Source organism: Populus trichocarpa, chromosome 1 (assembly GCF_000002775.5).
Source record: "Populus trichocarpa isolate Nisqually-1 chromosome 1, P.trichocarpa_v4.1, whole genome shotgun sequence".
NCBI lineage: Eukaryota > Viridiplantae > Streptophyta > Magnoliopsida > Malpighiales > Salicaceae > Populus > Populus trichocarpa.
The window spans coordinates 7,387,594-7,408,562 of NC_037285.2; the positions used below are offsets into that span (position 1 = coordinate 7,387,594).

The 20,969-nt window shown below is 35.3% G+C and overlaps 2 protein-coding genes across 2 annotated transcripts; both read right to left on the reverse strand.

Moving 5' to 3' along the window:
* Positions 1-8,701: 8,701 nt before the first annotated feature.
* LOC7467099 (uncharacterized) lies at positions 8,702-9,656 on the reverse strand. The gene has a single exon (XM_002299448.4). It carries the CDS (start codon positions 9,434-9,436, stop codon positions 8,915-8,917), a length of 522 nt encoding a protein of 173 aa, XP_002299484.2. The 5' UTR covers positions 9,437-9,656; the 3' UTR covers positions 8,702-8,914.
* A 3,556-nt stretch (positions 9,657-13,212) lies between these two features.
* LOC7467100 (probable GABA transporter 2) lies at positions 13,213-20,969 on the reverse strand. Its single transcript, XM_002299449.4, has 7 exons — positions 20,708-20,969; positions 20,375-20,605; positions 16,386-16,483; positions 15,492-15,678; positions 14,642-14,772; positions 14,158-14,394; positions 13,213-14,037 (listed from the first exon to the last, which is right to left on the reverse strand). The coding sequence occupies exons 1-7, from the start codon at positions 20,793-20,795 to the stop codon at positions 13,648-13,650; spliced, it is 1,362 nt and encodes a 453-aa protein (XP_002299485.1). The 5' UTR covers positions 20,796-20,969; the 3' UTR covers positions 13,213-13,647.

Here is a 20,969-nt window from a genome sequence, read left to right on the forward strand (position 1 = left end):
TATTCTTTTTAATTTCCAGTACGGCACGGAACTATTCATGGACTCCTGGGAGCGTTGAAAGGACAGTCAACAATGGAAACAGTGGTTCCTGGAAGATGATACAGGGGCTAGGCTGTGGGTTCAAATGCAGCCTGTTCATGCCAAACCCCTTTCATGTTGGATTGCCACAATCTTACCACCCATCAGTTCCCGAGGTTGCTAAGGTCATCCCACTCATGTCCCATAATTCCATCTGCCATGAAGTGCATTAACGAATTTTAACCGAAAAAAAAGGGGGACTGAACTTACTAACCCTAATTTTGGAGGTGGTAGTGAAGGGAGAGGAAGCAGGGTCACGTGACGCGTTAACAGGACCAGTGGCTAGTCTTTGGCCACAGTAGTTCCATGAAGTGCATGCTGTGCCTTTGTCTAGCGTCGCAACTGGTTTCTCCATGTCTGAACTGAGCACACAGAAGTTGCGCCGAAGAAGTCAGAGGTTACTGAATCATGGCTGCTCTTGGAGAGGTTTTGCTAGGCCCAGTAGATTCCAGGCTCTTGGGTAGGAAATAAGATCAAGATTTTATATACACTGGTCTAACAAACCCAGGACGCCCAGATATTCCAAACGGGAACCCAAACCTCTCTGTTTTTGTATCTGCACGTATTCCTCCATCAATTCAACGAATTCTTCAAAGTTTACGCCCAGATGTCTACATATAGTCATCGATCACGTCTCCACAATTACATCCAATTAGACCTTAATAGTAAACGTACTTCCAAGTATCTTGTTAATTGTTGCTGAGGTAGATGCTAGCAGCCATGTTTCTCCTATTTTTAATGATAAATAACATTCAAAGTGATGCCTAGCCCTTGAATGGAAGTGCCAGTGCTTGAACAAAGAGAGAGTCGACGGGAAGTAATGTTTTTTTTTATTATTATTATTCTTCTTCTTGTCTCGCTCCTTGTTACACTAGAAAATTAATACATCCATTGTAAAATTCTACATTAAATCGAATATATGATTCGAACTCTAAAACTTAAAAACTTCCATTTTTATTGATACATGCACTGCCATGCTTTATGCTTTGCCTAGTACCGGAAATTACAAGTATTTGGTTAGTTCCAAACAATAAAAGAAAGAGAAGTCAATTAAAAACAGTAGATTGACAGCTTGATTTGGGTTTAGATCATGACGAGAAGAGAGAGATGGAGACTAAAGAAACAGAAATCATGTAGAGAAAGAAATTTTGATATGTTGTTTATGGAGGTTTCTGATGTATGATAAATAAGAATAGTTTGACCTTTTATCTAAAATGAAAACATGTTCTCAAATTTTCTTCTCTTCTCTCCGCTAGAAATCAATTGCTGTTATAAATTTTATATCTTTAGATTACACACTTGCTAATAGAGATTCGTTTTACATTATTGATTTCAATACATGTTAATGTTAATTAGTATGCAATTTTTTTTATTTTTTTGATTAACGTGGGTGTCCGGGCCAGCTTGCGCGTACCTCAATTAATCCCACGGGCCTTGAAGTTAATGACCATGTAAGCCTTCAGTGACCATCATATTAGCAACCACATGGCTCGAACTTAAAACTACAGGGGGAGCAAACCACTTGGTCCCAAACTCTTACTACTGGACCATCTACTATATGGCTAATTAGTATGCAATTATTGTTTTGATAATAAGTGTCTTATATTTATAATTAATATATATTTCAAATCATAGAACTCAATTAATAAGAATTTTCTTGCAACTGTTTTACTTGTTTATATAGAATACTTTACTATATCTCTATTAATTAGAATGTTATTAGATTATTGGCTAGTGTTAAATTGTGGTTTGGATCAATTTTTTTAATATATAAAAATTATTGAATGATATAAACTCAAAAACATAATGCATGCTGGAAGAAATTTTTTTAAAATATTAATACGATGATATATTAATATAATAAATAATAAAGTAAAATTCTAAATCATCCAAATATTGAAAGATAAAATTAAAAAAAATACAATAAAAAGAGGAGCCAAAACAAAAAAAAATAACAATTAAAAGAATGAGGATTAAGTTTAATACAAAAATAATTTAAAATCAAATACTAAGAGATGAAATTGAAAATAAAATTCAATTAGAAAAAATAATAAAAACAAATAAACAACAATAAAAGGAATGAGGACAACATTTAATATAAAAATTAATAAAATCAAATGATGAGGGGTAAAATCAAAGAAAAAATCAAATTAAATGGCACATTTATATTTTAGCAAGGAGAAGAGAGAGAAAAAAAATTCACTATAACCCAACCATCATATACACACCGTGACACCAATGGAAAAATAACGATGATGTGCTTCCAATATTACCCTGAAAAGCATTGTTTGGACTTGAGACTAGCCTTACACGTTGCATACTCACTCACTCGTATGTTGCATAATAAAAAATTTTAAAAAATAATATTCTTATTAATTAATAGATCAAATCGCCACCTTTCTACTTGTTTATTAAAAAAAAAATTGAAAAGATCAAATTGCAGCACCCATTCAGCCTTCCAAAAAATTCTGCCTTGGAACAACATAGTCATTACACAACGTATTTAAAAGAGAAAAAAACTGCAATTATTTTCAAATTGAATACGATGATAACTAATAGATCAAAGACTATTTATCTCCTATAAGAAGTTTATCGAACAGTGGATTTACCATGGTTCTCATGTGTATATATTTTTTTTAATAAAGAGCCTAATGGTAAATCAAGTGTGCTCCTTTCCTTGTATATACATAGAAACAGAAGGGTAAATGTGGCCCCACAACTTGATGCATCAAGTCACGTTATTCCTGGGATCCATCTTTCTTTTTTTTATATATATATATTTTTTATTTTTTATTTGAAAGTATATTAATAATTATTTTTTAAAATATTTTTATTAAAAAAATATATAAAAATTATTTTTGATATAGCACATTAAAATAATCTGAAAAGATCAAAAAAATTTTAATTTAAAGAAAATAAAAAAATAATTTTTTTTTAAATTTTTTCAAAAATATTTTTAAAATTAAAAAATAAACATGCATTAATTTTTTATAATGATATGCATGCATCCCCTTTTCTCATGTGATGAATAGAAAAATACAATCTCTTTGTACAGAGTAACTCCGCCTTCGTATTTGATTGCAAGCTTCAAATTAGCCCTCTAATTTCCATCTGCTAACATGGCCAGAAGCACACATAACACCCCCACAGAATGGCCCTAAATGCAATCACCCATTCGAGCCAGGCCCAATAAACTTCCTAATTTTAAGGCCCGTTATCAGCCCATCTAGCAACCTGCCGTCTCTTAGGGCATGCATTATCACTGGTAATGGCGGTGTATTTTAGTAGCACCAAAGAAGGGGTTAATTTCATGTGCGTGAGGGGTGAAGTGATTTATTAACCAGAGGAAAGAATTGAATGGGTCCTACTTGTTTTAATTGTATTGGCGACCGTTGGATATGCCTTGTTAGGTGAATGGGTGCGTGTGACAATGATGATGAGGTACGAGAGGAGGACACGTGGCGGAATGGGATGCACATGCCACCTGTGACTAGTTTTGCTTGTATCGTCCTCGCAGTATTCTATATATAGTATATTTCAAGAGTGTAAAATGAAATTAACCAAATAAAACGCAAGAAAAACATCAATTTGACGGGAAAGGGCCAAAATAGTAGCACTACATTATCTGAGGGTCAATAATGGTTCAATTTATTTTTATTCAATTTTCTATGTTTTTCAAATCCATTAAAAAAAAAAAAAAAACTTCTGAGGAGTTAGGACCCTCCAGGATAAATTGATCCACCTACCTGGAAATTATATGGAAGGCCTCCTAAATAATCTTATGGCCCACCTCACTGTTCGAGAGATGCTGCCATCAAGTTTTATAAAGACGTGGGACTGGGTTGGATCATTTCTTTCCAGGCTCAAGCTTGTTAATAAATGCAGGGTAAGTTTTTCAGCGGTCCACATTTTCAAACTATTTTATTTTCTCTGACCGTGTGCTCACAAAAATAGGTCACGTGGATAGGAATTAGGAAGCATACCTACTCCCCGGGTATGGGTAGATTAATAGGCTTCGCAACGAAAATATACCCAGCTTCTCACCCTTCTAAAATTATTGAGTTCATGTTATACGTATGTATTCGGTCAGCAACATTACATGTGATGTACCCAAATAAAACTAACCCAGGGAATCCTCCTAAATAGGTTAAAAAAAATTCATTGGACTCAGGCTTGGCAGTCCGAGTCCATGCTAAGCCGAGAGCACACCCAATATTGAGATGACGTGTGTGCCCAGTTAGTGTTGGGCGTCCACCCTAACACAAGGGTGAAATTACTTTTCAACCCATTCTCTATACAGAAAGACAAGATTAATGAGCTATAAATACATAATGAATTCTTCATACTCAAAGTTCATAATCTTTTTATTCTTAAGACTTTCAACATATATATTTTCAGACTTATCTCTCTAAATTATCATTACACTTTTACTCTATAAAATTATCGACTTTACCATTAGAGAGTCCTCACGTCCATCAAAGAGGACCCTTTTCAAGTACCAACTACCACCCACCTTCACTTACCAGACATCAACTGCTACTACTATAGTTATCAGCCACCTTGACTTACCGGACATCACCTGCTACTACTAACCACCTGAGCTTTCTATATCAAGCCACCAGACACCTTGACTATAGAGAATAGATCAGATTGCTTAAACTAAGAGATTAACTAATTATCCAACATATCAACCTTATTCCTAAGAATCTTGGATTTTAGAACTCATCAGTTGGCATCGTCTGTGGGAAACTAATAAAAAAACCATCAGTTTCTAAAACTTATTTTTAGCACTTCCAGGCCATTCCATGGTATACAACCAAAACACACCTGAGTTAGGATGCATGACAAATCTACCCGTTACCACGAACACTTTTACCAACCAGACCTTCAACAACTCACTAGTTAGGAGCGACTCTTAACTCAGACCGTGTTGGAAACCCAAGATCAAAATCAGACATTACCACCCCAATAAGTCTTAATACCCTTGGGAACACACAACACCCTAAAGCCACGACCACCAGTCTCACCTAGAGCCTGTAGATGAACACATAACTGTCGTTCCATGTCAAAATCCTCAGGATCCTAAGAGCCTAACATAAAAATGACTAAAAGACGGTTTGTACATGAGTATACCCAAGAGAATGACTACAACCCCAATCAGTGGAGGGGTTCTTCCTTGTCCAAAAGAGTATTGAAAACTTGACTCTTCAAGGATTATATTTTCATAAAAATGAGCTTGGACAACTATGATGGCCTGACTGGCCCGAGAGAGTATGTATAGAATGTGCGCGGTAACTTGGAGTTGTTCATCTAGGACAATAGCTTAGTGTGTAAAATCCTCCCCATAACTTTCTGAAGGTCTACACATGTATGATACAATAATTTAGAGACAAACTCCATTGAAGAGTTTAATGACCTTTACGCTAAGCTAGTAGCACGTTTCAACACTAGTATACCAGCCAATAAAAGCTCTACGAAGCTATTTGGTGTTACCTAACAAGAGGGCGAGTCTACACAATCATATTTAAAGAGATTCAATGAAGAGATGCCCAATGTGAAAGAATTCCTTGAGCCAGTAGCCTTATAGGCCTTAATAAGAGAGGTAAGAAAATATGCTCTCTAAAGAAATTTTATGCCTTACCAAATAAAAGCTTGCTCAAGATGAAACAAGTTATGAAAAATCATATACAGGTGGAAGAGTTCAATTTGCTACGACATGGGCCCCTTTATTTTTACATGGAAAACTAGTATAGATCTTCTAAGCGAAATCATTCTCCTAATAGAAATAAAGGCTTGGAGAAAAACCACGAGGGACCAATTTATATGCGCTTGATGTAGCCTAAAGATTTAGTACCCCGTTGAATCAAAATGGGATCACCCATTCAAGGCTATTATGGTAGCCATGGTGAACACCTACCAACTCTGTGACATGTTTGAAAAAATCTCCCCTATATTTGGCACTTAGATCACATCAGGACCACAATTCTTAGAGAGAATATAGGTTTATTTTTGCAATAAAAATATTATATCTGATATACATTTCTTATCTATAGATCTCCAATGCAATCTTGGACTGACACATTCTTTAGGTGATGTATAGGAACATCTCACCAATTCACTAGGGGTTGATATGGGATCCTCCATTCTTTGGGTGATGCCTAATGACCTCTCACTAATTCATCAAGGGTTGACATGTGATCTCTTATTCTCCAGGTGATGTCTAAGGGTTTCTCACCAATTCATCAGGGGTTGATTTTGGATCTTTGGCTCTCTAATATAATCTCAGACTGGCACTACTCTTCAGTGGGGGGCTTCCAAGCCCCCACACCAGAACTAGAGAGGTCATATACCTTTCACACTTTAGTGCAATCACTCTTCAAGGGATGAACTTGGTTATCCTAGTACAATAGAATCGCCCTCTTTGAGTTCCTCTTAGCTCTTTAGAAAATTTTCTAAGTATGGACGTCCTCATGGTTCACTCTTCTTGGGTTCCTTTTATCCTTTTAGAATATTTACTAAGTATAGGCTCACCCTCCATGGGTTTCCACCAGTCACTTATAAATTTTTCTAAGTATAGGTTTCTTCTCTATAAGTTTCCTTGACCTTAGAAATATTTTCTAAGTATGGAGTCTTTTGTATCTCACCACACTCCCTTAAGAGTTTTTCTAAATATGGGTTCCTTCATGGTTCCTCTTTATATACTTAGAGATTTTTTCAAGTATGGTGCACGCCCCTACACACGGGCTCTCTAGTTTATTACTCAAGTTTTAACTCATCTTCTCATATGGAGAAAATTCGACGATCTTGTCATGGTAACTTAATATTTTTAAAAGTCTTTGTAGATTAATACGAAAAAGCCTTGGGAGGCTGCTGGTGGATCCAAATAAAATGGACCTAAACCCCCCTAAAAAAATATACCAAAACAATCCTCCAAAATAGACCTAAAAAACACTCATTGGGCTTGGGCTAGGGCTATAAAGCCCGAGCCCATGCTAGGATTGGTGCACACCCAGCATGTAAGGCGCTGGGAATGCATCTCAGCACCTTGTGTGCTAGGTGTGTGCCCAACACTTGGCTGGCATGTTGCCCAGCACACAAGGTGGTGGGTGGAAGCCCAGCAAAGGTGCTGGGCATGCATTTCAACACCTTCTTGGGCTCGGGCGCACGCCCCGAGCCCAACATGCTTAGATCCCGGTAGCACGTCTAGACCTATTTTTCCACTTTTAATGGGCTCAAACACCTTACCCGAGCCCAACACTCGCCAAGAATTGTTTTTGGGACCCCACGCGGGTCCCCCAATATTCTTCATTGATCCTATACATATTATTTTGAGTAGAATATAAATCAAAATATCACAATGGTTAAATTACATTTCAGCCCCTACACTCCATATAAAGACAAGATCCATGAGCTATAAATACACCATGAATCATTCAAACTCAAAATTTACAATCTCTTTATTTTTAACACTTTCTGCATACATATTTTCAAAGCTTATTTCTCTAAAATACCATTGCACTTTCGCTCTCTATAAAGTTACTAACTTTACCATCAAAGAGTCCCCGCGTCCATCAAAGAGAATCCTTTTCAAGTACTAACTATCAACCACATTGGCTTACCGGGCATCAACTATTACTACTATAACTACTAGCCACCTTGGCTTACTAGACATCACCTGCTACCACCTAGATTTTTTTATTCAAGCCACCAGACACATTGACTAAAGAGAATATATTAGATTAATTGAACTAAGAGATTAACCAATTATCAAATACATCAATTTTATTTCTAAGCATCTTGAATTTTAGAACTCATCAACATGAAACTTATCAATAGTTTTAAGTTAGCCAACGAGGTTAAGAAGTTTATGGTGTGAAGCATTTTTCAGTGTTAACCACCAATATTTGATTAGAGATTGTTTTAGATGAATTTATGAATTAATTGACTAGGTATACTTGTCAAATCAAATATTTTTCAAGACGCAAACTCATAAAATCAAAGAAATGAGTTAATGGCTTTGACTACTAGATCTAACTACCCTTTTAAGGCAAACTATATTGAAATTGATCAAAGAAAAACATGCAATACTGAGATGGACATCACTTTCTATACGTTTTCAACTCAAGTTTATGTGATTAATTAAATTAGATGGAGTAATTATATTATAAAATCACTATTTCCGTTAAACAATAATTCTTTTATGGACACAAATAACATTCGTAATTAATATTCGAATCCTTCTTGAAGCTTCATGATGTGGTTTGGGACAATTTAAGGAGGGAGATTATGCAAAAATGTTTCCTAATGGCAGCATGATTGAAGTATTAGGTTGGCCTGCCTTAATTGCCAGTAATGACTCCCGGCGGTATTAGACATTTATAAGCACTTTAAGTTTATTTTCTTTCAATAAATTATCTGATTGTGAGTACTGAATTAAGCTAGCCAATGATCAGCTGCAAGGCAATGAAAATTGGAGTCATGCATCTCACGAATTTGACATTATTCTGCACATTTGATCAATTGAAACTCTCAGGCCCTTGAATTATATAGCTGAGACTCTCAGCTATATAATTCAAGGGAAAATCGAGAATAATATTGCTTCAAACTTCTTAACCACAAGATGTTGACCTCATTAGCAACTTCATTAGTTATTCAAACCATGAAATGGTAAAAAATTTAAATTCTTAAGCAACATGGACAAAAAGATTACAAAAAGATGAATTAAAAAAGCCCTCCTAAAACATCAAATTCTCTATTATAAACACAAAAGTCTACAGCATAGAAGACATTAACTAATTAATATTCATATGATCTACAACCAGGTAGAGTGTTAAGCTCATGAAATACCGATGGAGGCGGCAGTAAACCTGTCGGATACAGTCTTTCTTACCAGTGAATTAATCTCAGGCGAAAACCCTCCAAAATCAATTTCAGGCACTTCAGGAATGGTTGTAAGAGCTCCGGACTTATCATAGATGACGTAGTATTCATCTTGCAATCGCTCTTGAACCCGAAACATGGTGCTAGAATTTTGTTTAGATTTGAACATGGATTTCAGGAATTTGTTGAGCGACCGCGAAATCTTTGAAGGTTTCTTAGGTGGTGGAGGAGGAGTAGTTAGTACTTGACGATCAGGAAAATGAGGCATGGATAAGGTTCTTGAATTAATTGCTGAATCAAGTTGACGCTCGAAAGACTTAAGCTCAAAGGAGTCATACAGTGAGCTTCCACAATCCCATACAAGAGCCTTATTATTAGCTTGTAGGGTTTTTTGGTTTTGGTTTTTGTTTTGGTTTTGGTTTTGGTTTTGGTTTTGTTTCTGTTCTTGGCGTTTATTCTTTCCTTGAATCTTCTCCATAACGCAAGAATAGCAAAATACAAGCGAAGAGAATGAGACGAATCGAAGGGGATGGGTATAACTAGAAGAGAAGATTTGAGAGAAAAAAGAAAGAGATGGGGAGGTTGCAACTGCACTTGCTTTTCTAATGGTGGGTAAATAAGCAAACGCGTTGGCTATGACCTAAAAAGACAGCAAGAGTTACAATCTTCACGGCCTTCACACACGGACCATTGAATTTACCATCTTCCTAGTCTGCATTTATTGAATGATGGTCGCCTTTAGACTATCTTGGAGTTTTCTGTATATTTAATAGATTGGTTTAATATATAAAGCAACATTTATTCACATTTTTAAGATGCTCTTGACGTGACCTTAATCCTGCCACCAAAAGTTAAGCATACATTTATAATATATAGTCGATCACATGATTATACATCCTTCTTCCAATATCTGCAGAACACAACACCATCTTGTCCTTTCTCGAGGTCTTGTTGGCTTAATTTGATTTACGTTAGAAGATTTGTAAGGTATAATTTGATTATATGTGAGGTAGCTAGGCGGCTTAATAATTTTAATTTGCTGGGTGAGCTACGTGTGTGCAAGAACTCCTGTGAATAAGGGGCATTTTGAGGGGGACTTGTAACCAAATCTTCAAAGATCTAACTTGGTTAATTATGTCTTAATGACTCTCTAATTAAATTATGGCATTGATCATTATTAAGCATGAATGCAGGGAGTGAACAGCTGTTTTCTTTGTTTTTCTTAATCAAGGGTGTGGATCCCCTGTTTGATCATGCAAGCAATTACTACTCTGAACATGCAGATAAATACTGTGATATCCATCTAATCTTTTTTATTTTCTTCATTTCATGCAATTCTGATGTGAATATCTTATTATTTTTGCTATTCTCTGGTCAATTATTACTCTCTTTTTTTTGTTTATTTTATTTGCGTTCCATATAGTGGTCCTCTGGCCTGACACTAAGCCTTAAATTAAGCAAATTGTGTCCGAAGTCACTTGAGGAAAATAAAAATAAAAATAAAGATTGAAACCTAGCTGGCACCGTGTGACAGTGAAAGCGGCTCATACATGCATGGTTTAATCTTCCTCTCAAAATGGGAGTTAGGTAGGAAACAAGAAATGCTAGGTCTTATTTCAGCACAAGCACAAGTATATGCAACCTTAATTTGCCAGATCTAGTGAAAAGGATAAAAGCAAGGATCATCATAGAATAGCAAAATAACGTTACTCCTTATAACACCTTCGAATATTTAAGCATTTGTGAAAAAACTTCACACAAAAATTGAATTTTTTATGGGCTATGATCCTGAACCAAGATGTATGGACTTCGTGTGTGGGATTGGTTATATCTGGAAAAAAAAGTTTTTCATGGAACAAAAAATAACTTTTCAATACTTAAGTGTGGAAGAGAAATGAAAATGATATATAAAAGAAAATACGAAGAGCTAAAAAATATGTTGTATTTAATTGTTATATTTGAGAACCTGTTCTGTTTATCTAATGACCTAAAACATTTATAGATTTTGATCATGTTAGCTTACATTAAAACATGAAGAGTTATATGATTGGTGTAAAGGTTAGTGTCTATCATTAGTTATAGTTTATGTTTTGTTATTAGTGGAGAGTTGATGACTGGCGGTATTATGTTAGCAAGAAATAATCATAGGTGAAAAAGGAGACACCTGCTCTATGTATAATATGGTGCGTGTTCGCATTGCAATCATTAACAAGAAATGTGATGCTAACCCATATAAAAATATGTACTTGCAAAGTATATGTCAATAAAGCATTAAATTGTGCCCGAGTATGATTTGTACAACATGTGTGGTAAGAAGGAGATGAATAAAAGTGGGAGGCGGAAAGAGAATTTGGGCGGCCGAGTCTAGCCATTTGGGCTTAGACCCAAACAACTCAAAATTTATTTAAAAAACCATGCACCATTATTTGCCCCAAAGTTTTATAAACAACATATTTGAAGGACTTATTTATCACGGGGAAGAAAACTTATTTTGTATCGTGAATGTGTCTGCACGAGGGTTATCGGCATAATTTTGTTAATGTTTGTGTAAAAAAGATGAGAGTTTAATTATCTTGCTTGTTAAGAGAAGCAGCCTAATAGTAAAAAAGTAAGCATACAAATAAGTGATATGATTTGTGAATGAATTTTAGAGGGAAGTGTCTTATGAGTAGTCACAGATACTAAAAAAGGATTCGTAGTCACAGATACTAAAAAAGGATTCTTGATTCTTTTGGAGATATGTGGTCACATAGATCTAGATAAGGATATCTGATTTTTTGGAGATAGATGGTCGTAGAAACCTGGAAAAGGACATCTAATTCTTTTTAAAAATATTGTAGACACATATAGAGATTCAATGAAAATATAGAGATATCGTTGTAGAGATTTTTCATAAAGATATATTTTTAAACACCGATTTTAATGAGGATTTTTGTTGGTGAAATTGAATATATAGAGAAAAATTAATGCTTTTAATTGAGTAATTCAAAATTAAATCTATAATATAAGCAATTTTAAAAATATATCCCTCACATCATTTAAACACGCAAAATAATAAATTGAAATGTCAAGATTAATTGTGGTTTTCCAATAATTTAGGTATATCCAGTCTCCTAGCATGTGACATATTTCAAAGGATCTGTAACAAATATTCTATAATCGTATAAACTTAAGCTTTAAGATGAAAAAATGCGAAGGGTTGACCTTTTGCAACGTTTTCTCACCTTGTACTTCCCACCCTTTTAATGCCTTCTTTGGCGGTTAGTCTGAGTTCTTTTTTCCTTTTCTTTCTGTAACAAGTTATTTTGAGTTCACACGTTAAATATACGTACTCTGACAGCGCGCGCAGTTTATATTAACAAAAGTTAGATGATAAGTGGTAACAGACTAAGAGATTAATTTTTTCCTTTGTTTTCAAGATTGAGTTGTTTTTTTAGTTTAACGTGGGTGTCCGGGTTAGCTTGTGCGTACCTCGACTAATCCTACGGGCCCTGAAGTTAACGACCATGTAAGCCTCCCAGTGGCCATCATATGAGCAACCACAGGGCTCGAACCTGAGACCACAGAGGGAGCAAACCTCTTGGTCCCAAGCTCTTACCACTGGGCCACCACCTAGATGATTAAGCTTGAGTTATTTAGTTGCGTATATGATGGTTATTGAAGATTTATATAATTATTAATTTTAAAATTTATAAAATTAGTTAAAGTATATATATGCTAGTCTGAAAATCTACATTAATTAAAAAAAATAAAGTTAAATAACACAGGAGTGTAAAAAATTAATACTAACTATTAAAAAGTATTGAAGGTTTACACATTCAATTAACAAAAACAATAAAGAAACTCAAATAGAAAATATCATAAAATCTGCATACTAAAAATATAATAATTCTCTACTAAAAATAGGAAACGAATGGGCTTCATAATAATGATTTAATTAAACGAGGAAAAGGTCTTTTAGTATATGTAAATGGTAATTTTGTTGGCTGGTGCTAGATAAGATTAGTTTAACTCACCCCAAGCTTTTATCTCACATCACCGAGGCTGGCCGTGACGCCACCACCCAAAAAGTCGTCTTTTATTACCAAACCCACTACAAACTTCATGAAATCCAAGAATCAATTACATGATTTGCGAACCCTTAAGAGGCTGAAACAATCATCTGTTTGGACACGAACCCTATATGATGTGACCGTTCCCTGCTCATGGAATAAATTTTATTTATTTTATAGAAACAAAGGTATTGCTGCCTGATTTTCCAAAACAATCATGCGGTAAGGATTTGTTTTTCTCCAATTTCTGAAGAAACAAAGGACGTGCTTACATAAGCTAATGTCGTTCTATGTGAAAAATAATGGCCTGAGATCCTCACAGGAAACGATTTCAATTAGACCATGCTCTACGGCCCTCTTATATATGCTAATTTGCTGTCGCGTATCTTATCTCATCCTTTTTGGCTAAAATACTGTGCCTTTTATGCAGTGACAGTATACAATTTATCAAGTTATCCAGCTACTGATTAGTATGTTTGGTGCTATAAGCGGAATGCCTTCACCTCAACTGTCTTTCATCACCGTGTAAATGATATTTCACTTCATATTGGCATGTAGCTGTGCACTTTCTGGATCTTGAGGCAGCTAATACCTGTTGCATTGGAGAGCATGAACACCGATTTCATTTACTTTCAAGTTAATCTACCACATTGCTGCTAAATAGCTTGAACTTTTTGGCATCAAGGACCAATTTCCTTGTTGAGGAGAATGCACCCATGAGTCCTGCACCTGTAAAGACAACCATTATGGAGAGATTGAGCCAGTAGGTGAGGGATGATTTCGGAGGTTTGAAGGTCATGTTGTAGAGGAGCATTGGAAGTACGAAATCTAGAGGGATGAAACCAATAGCTCCTACGACACCATTGATGTCTCCAAAGAAAGGAAGCATAGCTGCCATAAATCCACAGAATATCATATAAAGAGTCCGAAGAACTATCCTCGGAATTAGATTCCTTTTGGAGAACATTCCTTGCTGGACATCAGCAGATTTCTTTTCCATGATCTCATAAGCTACTTGAGAATAAACCTGCATTATGTTGGGGAAATGTTACCTCAATAGAAATGAAAGTCTGAAACCTAAAAGGAAATGGGAAATGGCTATTCAAATTTTCTATAGATTATTTGAAGAGTGAATCTGTGAACTTACGAGGCCAATAGCAAAGAGCTGAAGCAGAACAAAGACAACACCCATGCCAAGAACCCATGTTGGGGCCAAGGAAGGCTCCTCATCAGGCATTAGGCTTTTGAGAATGTTTGAGTTAGATTTGTTACCAAACACCCAGTATCCAGACATTGCAGTTGAGTAGAAAGTAACAAGTATTACAGTATAACACATCAAAAGGCCTTTAACCATCTTCCCAGTAGCAGGTGGAGCCAAAGTAGCCTGTATTCATGGCGTAGCAGAATTGTATCAATAAAAGCATGTATCAAGACCATCAAGTATTATTCATTTTTCTTATAGAATGATCCCTCAACCAAATTATTATTCACACAGAATTAACACCAACGGATAGGTCACACCTCATTCAGCGAGAATGATCATGCAATTTAGTTGAATCAATCAAATCTTATAGTCTAGTTGGTTCGAAAGTGTTCAACATAGGATTTATGAAGTATGAGCTGAAATTTACTTGTATTTCAGGCAGTATTCCATTCCCAAAGATTGCAGCTATTATGGAGATGGAAGTGAATGCACTGAAGACCCTTGCTGACTCTGAAGATTCTAAGGAATAGTCCCTCGGAGGGGCATTTTTTGACAGACCTACAAGGCAAATGCAAGGTGTGAAAAACATTTTCTTATTTCAAATAAGATTTAACTCTTGCAGGGTCATTTTAGTTTGTCCCCAAGATAACAAACACAATTTAATAAACTGAACGAACACATGTTGACAAGTTCAACTACTTCCTCTGGATAGTAGCCACCTGGAAATTATTAGGACCAATAGTTAAGGATCACAAACCAATCTACTAGTCAGGTTCCACATCAAAATTGGCCCATGTCTGGCCTAGCACCATTTCAATCATAGGTTGCACTTTCCAAGATGCACCTAACCTATTCACTACACATTAGTAAAGGAGGGATGGCCTAGGATTTAATTCCTATCCTATTCCCAACGTGTAATCTTATTCATCTTTCATTTCAGGGGTTCTGGTTAGTTTTAAAAACAGGATACGGTGGTTGCAGCTACTCCACGAGACGAAAACAAGTCATAAATCACAGCTAGAATGAACATTAAATATCTATTTCATTATGGGATTTGAGTTGAAAGAATGCAATCAGGAATTCTGCTTTGCTTAAAAGTACATCCTGTGATTCAGGGAATGAGAGAAGCCTTCCTCTACTTTCACTACAACTGATTTATTTTTTTAAATACAGCGTTGAATGGCATTTCACACATAGTTTTATATGTTTTCATACCATCTAAATGCTTTTGATCAGGCAAATGACATAAATGAAGATTGAAAGAAAGGTCAATATACCCGCATGAATACAGGCACCGACAACAATGAAACTGTAGCCCAAACTGAGAAATAGTGAAGCCAGATTGATATGTCTGAGGGAGTGGAACGTTGGAAACTGAGAGAGAACTATCATCACCACTGTCACCATTGCTATGAACTCGTACAGCTTCAGGGGTCCATCAGGAGAAAGACTGGAGTACATGATCTTCACAACTCAAATTGGAAATCGGAAAAGGAACCATCAAGTTAAATTACCATTAAAAATCCAGGATTACATTTAGCTGTAAGAACTACAAACAGGTGCAAGATGGTATTACGTCAAAAGTCGGCCAAAACCCTGTCATTTAAATCTGCAAGAAACTAATGATTCTCTATATTCACAGTTTGCCCCAAATAAACACATTATTAATGAAGGTTCCTTCAAGTGGTATTTCCCTAAATAAGCAGTAATATTTGGATTTTGCTCAGAACACAACACGGAATCACTTGATGGAAGTGTCAATGACCTTTTTTTGTTTTTGCTGGGTGATCAAAACATTTCCAAATGTCTCCGAACGTTAATTCTGTGATAAATATAGACTGATCTAGTGTCAAAAATATCATGAAACTGAATTTGGCAGACACTGATGCTTTCAAATTCGTACTTTTTCCTATTGTCATCGTGTGAAATGAAAGTAATCAGATACGAACAAAAACCACTACAGGCCCACAATTATGAATGCACTGGCCCACAAGTCCCCCACTAGAAAAGAGAAGCATAAATTGGCTTGCAGAAAAGACAAAGCCTGTCTCTATTGCAAGAAAAAGATAGGTTTTAGTCAAATTTAACAAGCAAAATACCAAGACTATATTGGAAGGGAGCATTTTCTATCAGTTTCTGCATTATAGAAGCATTAAGAGATTGAACAAAACCTGAAGGCATTCCCCTGCAAGCAATATTGCTCCTATACCAACTCCCGTATTGATGGCTGTTTGAATGACTATGACAAAATAAAACATCCATCCGGACCCTGTAAGAACATAGAAGGCAAAACTTCAAACTTCTGTTTTATTAGTTCTTAGGTTAAGCTTTAAGCTTCAAATGATTGACAAAGAGTTAAATTCATCAAAAGAAATAAAATCACAAGAGTTACAATATGCTCGTTTTCCCAACTTGAAATACTGACATCAAAGGGAAGCAGCTAGCCTAGACATGTAAACAAAAAGAGCACCAAAGAGAGTTTTTCCCCCCCGTCATTTTCTAACAGTTGCACAATCTAAAGTTGATATACAACATGTTCTGTCATGAAGTCTTAAATCTCTATTTAGCCTTCTATGCTGAGCTTCAATGGAAAGAGTATTGCTAATTAATCTTGTTCTGAAATCACTTTCCAAAAAGTCTAATGCTTTGAGGATGGATTCCATAAATCCAATGGTTAAAATTTCTTTAAGTGATTATGAGAAGAATATTTGGGTAAATTTAGCATTCCATTCATTAATAGTTCTCCAGTATCAAGCGCTGTAAAGAAACAGAGGACTGCTCTCCTATATATGTCTTCGAGTAATTTCAAAAGAATAATAATCATCACTTAATTCATTCCATGTTTTGACATAAAGTAAAACTAAATAAATTACCAATGAGAAAAATTCTAGCTCAGCGTGAGTGTCGTATGGACATGATCGATGACAAGCCCTGTGAAAAACTGGAGTTTGGCTTGACACATTGCTTATGGATATTCTGACCAAAAAGATCAGCTAGTACCCATGGCCGGAAAAAATGAAAGAAAAAGAAAACAGATAGCATATTGGCAAAGAAGTGGATGTTTCATTATCCTCCATTGAGTCTTTTTTTTTTTTTTTTCAGGATACCTCCAATGATTTTAATCATGCTAGATATTGCTTCCACCTATTTAGGCATCTTAGTTCCTAGAGCATCGTCTAGATTCCTCAGTCATTCCATTTCACAGCTTTATTGCAGGCGGAAGCAACAAGGGTAGCAGCAAACACAAAAAGAAGGAGAATGAGCGGAAATAGAGTTAAAATACATAAAATTCTAAAATCTTATTTTATTTCTGAAATATTAATCTAATAAATTTTGCATCTCTAGAGGTTTACAATGTTGAGATACGAGAAGGATTACTTGATCAAAAACTCTAGGATTTGCGGTTTAAAATCCTCATTGAACTAGTATTTAGAACCCTCGTTCATATAATAGTTTAAACTTATATTTATCCTATAACCTCCCAATAAAAATATGTGTCATGTATTCAGATTTTTAAGTGTGTGTGTTGAAAGACTTGTGAAGAAAGAAAATGGAGATGAGATCTCTGTAAATGTTTGATTTTATAGGTCCTAAGATTGATTACGTTATCAATCGAGAATGAAAGATATAATTAATTTTCAATAGTTTCTTTTAATTTATTTTATTGAACAACAATAAGGGTTGTTATTCTTTATGCCTATTCTTTTTCGTCAGCATCTCCAACCCCATCACCTCCGCCAATATTAGAGGATTCCAGTAACGTGTTGGCTAGGTTAAAACAGCTACACCCTTGGCTCATCATTTCCTTGAAAACTATAGAAAATAAAATATTTAATTCATAGTAATGGTGATGCAGACAACCTTGCTGATTTGGACGAGCATATGCCAGAACTAAATAAGAATACATCACAAATAGAATATATATATGCATTTATGAAATATTAGGATAGGTCTAGAACTAAGAGGAGGTTTGGTCGCGTTAAACCAATGTAGTGGCTTAAAAAGACTATAACAAGAGATCTAATTGTTGGATTGGGCTCAAAGTTTTCTAAGTGATTCTACAGGCAGTTTCCCATTAAGAATCACTTTATTGTTCATCATATCATTAAATCTCCTAAAATTAATCCCAAAAATTGTTGTTTGGACCAAATTTGTTATTTTTTCTAGGTTTATTTTGGGTTTGTTGTTTTAATTTGGATTTTGTGTTTATTTCCTTTATGCTTTTGAATTTTTATTTTTTTCTAGTAGAGGTAGGGTTTTTTTGGCCTATTTAAAGGTCTTGTAAACCTCTAATGAGACATATATTACTAGACTTATTATTCATAGAATAAAATTATGAATTTAGAGTTTACATCTGCAACTCAAAGGGGTTTCAAAAGAGAAATGGTAACACACTAGTATTTTCCATTCTACGTGTATCATCAAGAATAAAGTCTACAATATTATAAAAGATAATGGCAGCTGCAAGAATATGGTGTTCATGAAGGTAGTGAAGAACTACAGCTAGCAATTGAAAGTCATCCTAAGCACCATAAACTAACATGATTAAATAAAGACATTGCAATAATTATTAATAAACACTGTCTTGTTTTCTTTTTTATAATACAAAAGTATTTTGATATTGTTTAAAGTGATGTGGTGTTGATGGATGCATGCTACATTTTATTAGAGAGGTCATGGTAGTTTGATAGAAACGTGGTGTATGATGATAGAAAAAACATGTATACCCTTAGCATTAAAGGGAAACGTATAGTTTTGGCACATATAAGGGAGAAGGTGGAGACGAAGACTAAAAATATAAAAAATTTGATGTCTTTATCGTAGTTTATGGAGGAAATAAGGGGCGAATGAGTAATATATGCCTTTATACCTAGTAGTAGCACACTTGAGGGAGAGAAAGATGCTAATGACAATCCTAAAAAAGTACAAGATGTGTTGGCAGAATTTGCAGATTTGATGTTATAAAAGTTACATTAGGATTACCTCTCTCTCTCTCTCTCTCTCTCTCTCTCTCTCTCTCGATCGATCGATCGATTGATCGATCGATTGCGAGAGAGAGAGAGAGAGAGAGAGAGAGAACACCATATTGATCTTATGTCATGTTCTAATCTGCCAAACAGTCTAATTTACAGACTTAGCTTTAAGAAAGCCAAAGAGTTACAGAGATAGGTGGTGAAGTTGCTAGAGAAAATGTATATCTAAGAAAGTATGAGCCTATATGTAATTCCAGCTCTTTTAGTCTTTAAAAAGAATGGATCATGGCGTATATGTATGGATAGTTGAGCCAATAATCAGATCATAATAAAATATAGGTACCCAATATCATAGCTTGATACCGTGTCAGATTAGGTGGCAGGTTCAAAGGTGTTTTTCAAGATTGATCTCAAGTGGCTACTATCATAGTATAATCAAGCTGGGAGATAAATGGAAGACAAACCTTTAAAACACAACATGGATTATACATATGGATGGTTATGTCATTCGGTTTATCCAATGCTCTTATCGGTTTTATGAGGTTCATGTATTAGGTATTGAGATCATTCATGGACAATTCGTTGTGGTTTATTTTGATGATATTATTTTAAAAAAAATAACAAAACTTGAACACAACTGTATTTATGAATATTAGTTCTATACATAACTGCTATTCTGAATAGCAAATCTTGTTTTAAAATATATATCTTTTGTAAATTAATGAACTTTAATAAAAGGTAATCTGAAATTTTTGAAATTTTATTCTTTTATTTTAAACTATTTTTTTATAAATTTAAAAAGTTTTGATTTATTAATATCAAAAATAAATTTTAAAAAATAATTATCACCGTAATCTCATGCACTGACTTATTAAAACGAATGCAGCGGCTTGATTGCCGTCTAAAAAGGCGGAAAGCAACATGCTCTAATTATTAGATTCGACCGAACAAGAATGCTACATGTTGTCTGCTCTAGAAAAATTTAACGTAAAAGGGATTCGAATGATCAAGTAGCTAGGCTGGAAGAAACCTCGGCTAAAAAACAGAAAAAGTCAATACTATAGTTTAGCACCTGCTTGGTTAGAAATGGTAGAACTTTCAATAACCATAAATTCAATTAATTCCACGGAAAACATGTAAAAAAACAAAAAACAAAAACAAGAACAAAAACGGCGGTTTATAGTTACCTAAAACGTCGGCTGCTAATTCCCGGAATCTGATATGCCGACGACCGTCCCTTTCACAGTAGTCTAGCACCTTAGACATGAGATAATAAGCGTAAAAGGTCACCATTCCCATCACCGTTAAGCAGAAGAACCCTAAACCCCATCCTAGCCCTCTAAACGCATACGGTAACGTCAGTATTGTAGGCCCCACTATTGCCGTCGTCAAATGAAACCCGGCATGCCACCACTCCCCTGCAAAGAAGAATTATAGAAGTTGTAGGATCTGGCTCAATTTCCAAACAACTAAAAAAACGTCGCGCCAAGTGTTTTTGCATGCATTTTTCTTTTGTTTACCTTTGGATTCGAGGACGAAGACGGCACCGGCATCAACTTCACGTTGAGAGTCAGCGAGGAAAGGATCAGATTTTGGAGGTGGAGCCATAACTAATGCTTTGTTTGTTGGTGTGGATGTGATAAGCAAGAGACGTTCGGACGTAAGGCTGTCAATATTGGAGGCGTTGAAACCAAGCTAAAATGCAATGGGCAGCATATTGCCGCCCACAGTGAGAGAGATAGATGTGTATAATGCGAGGAGAGAATAGGATGTCAAAGTCTC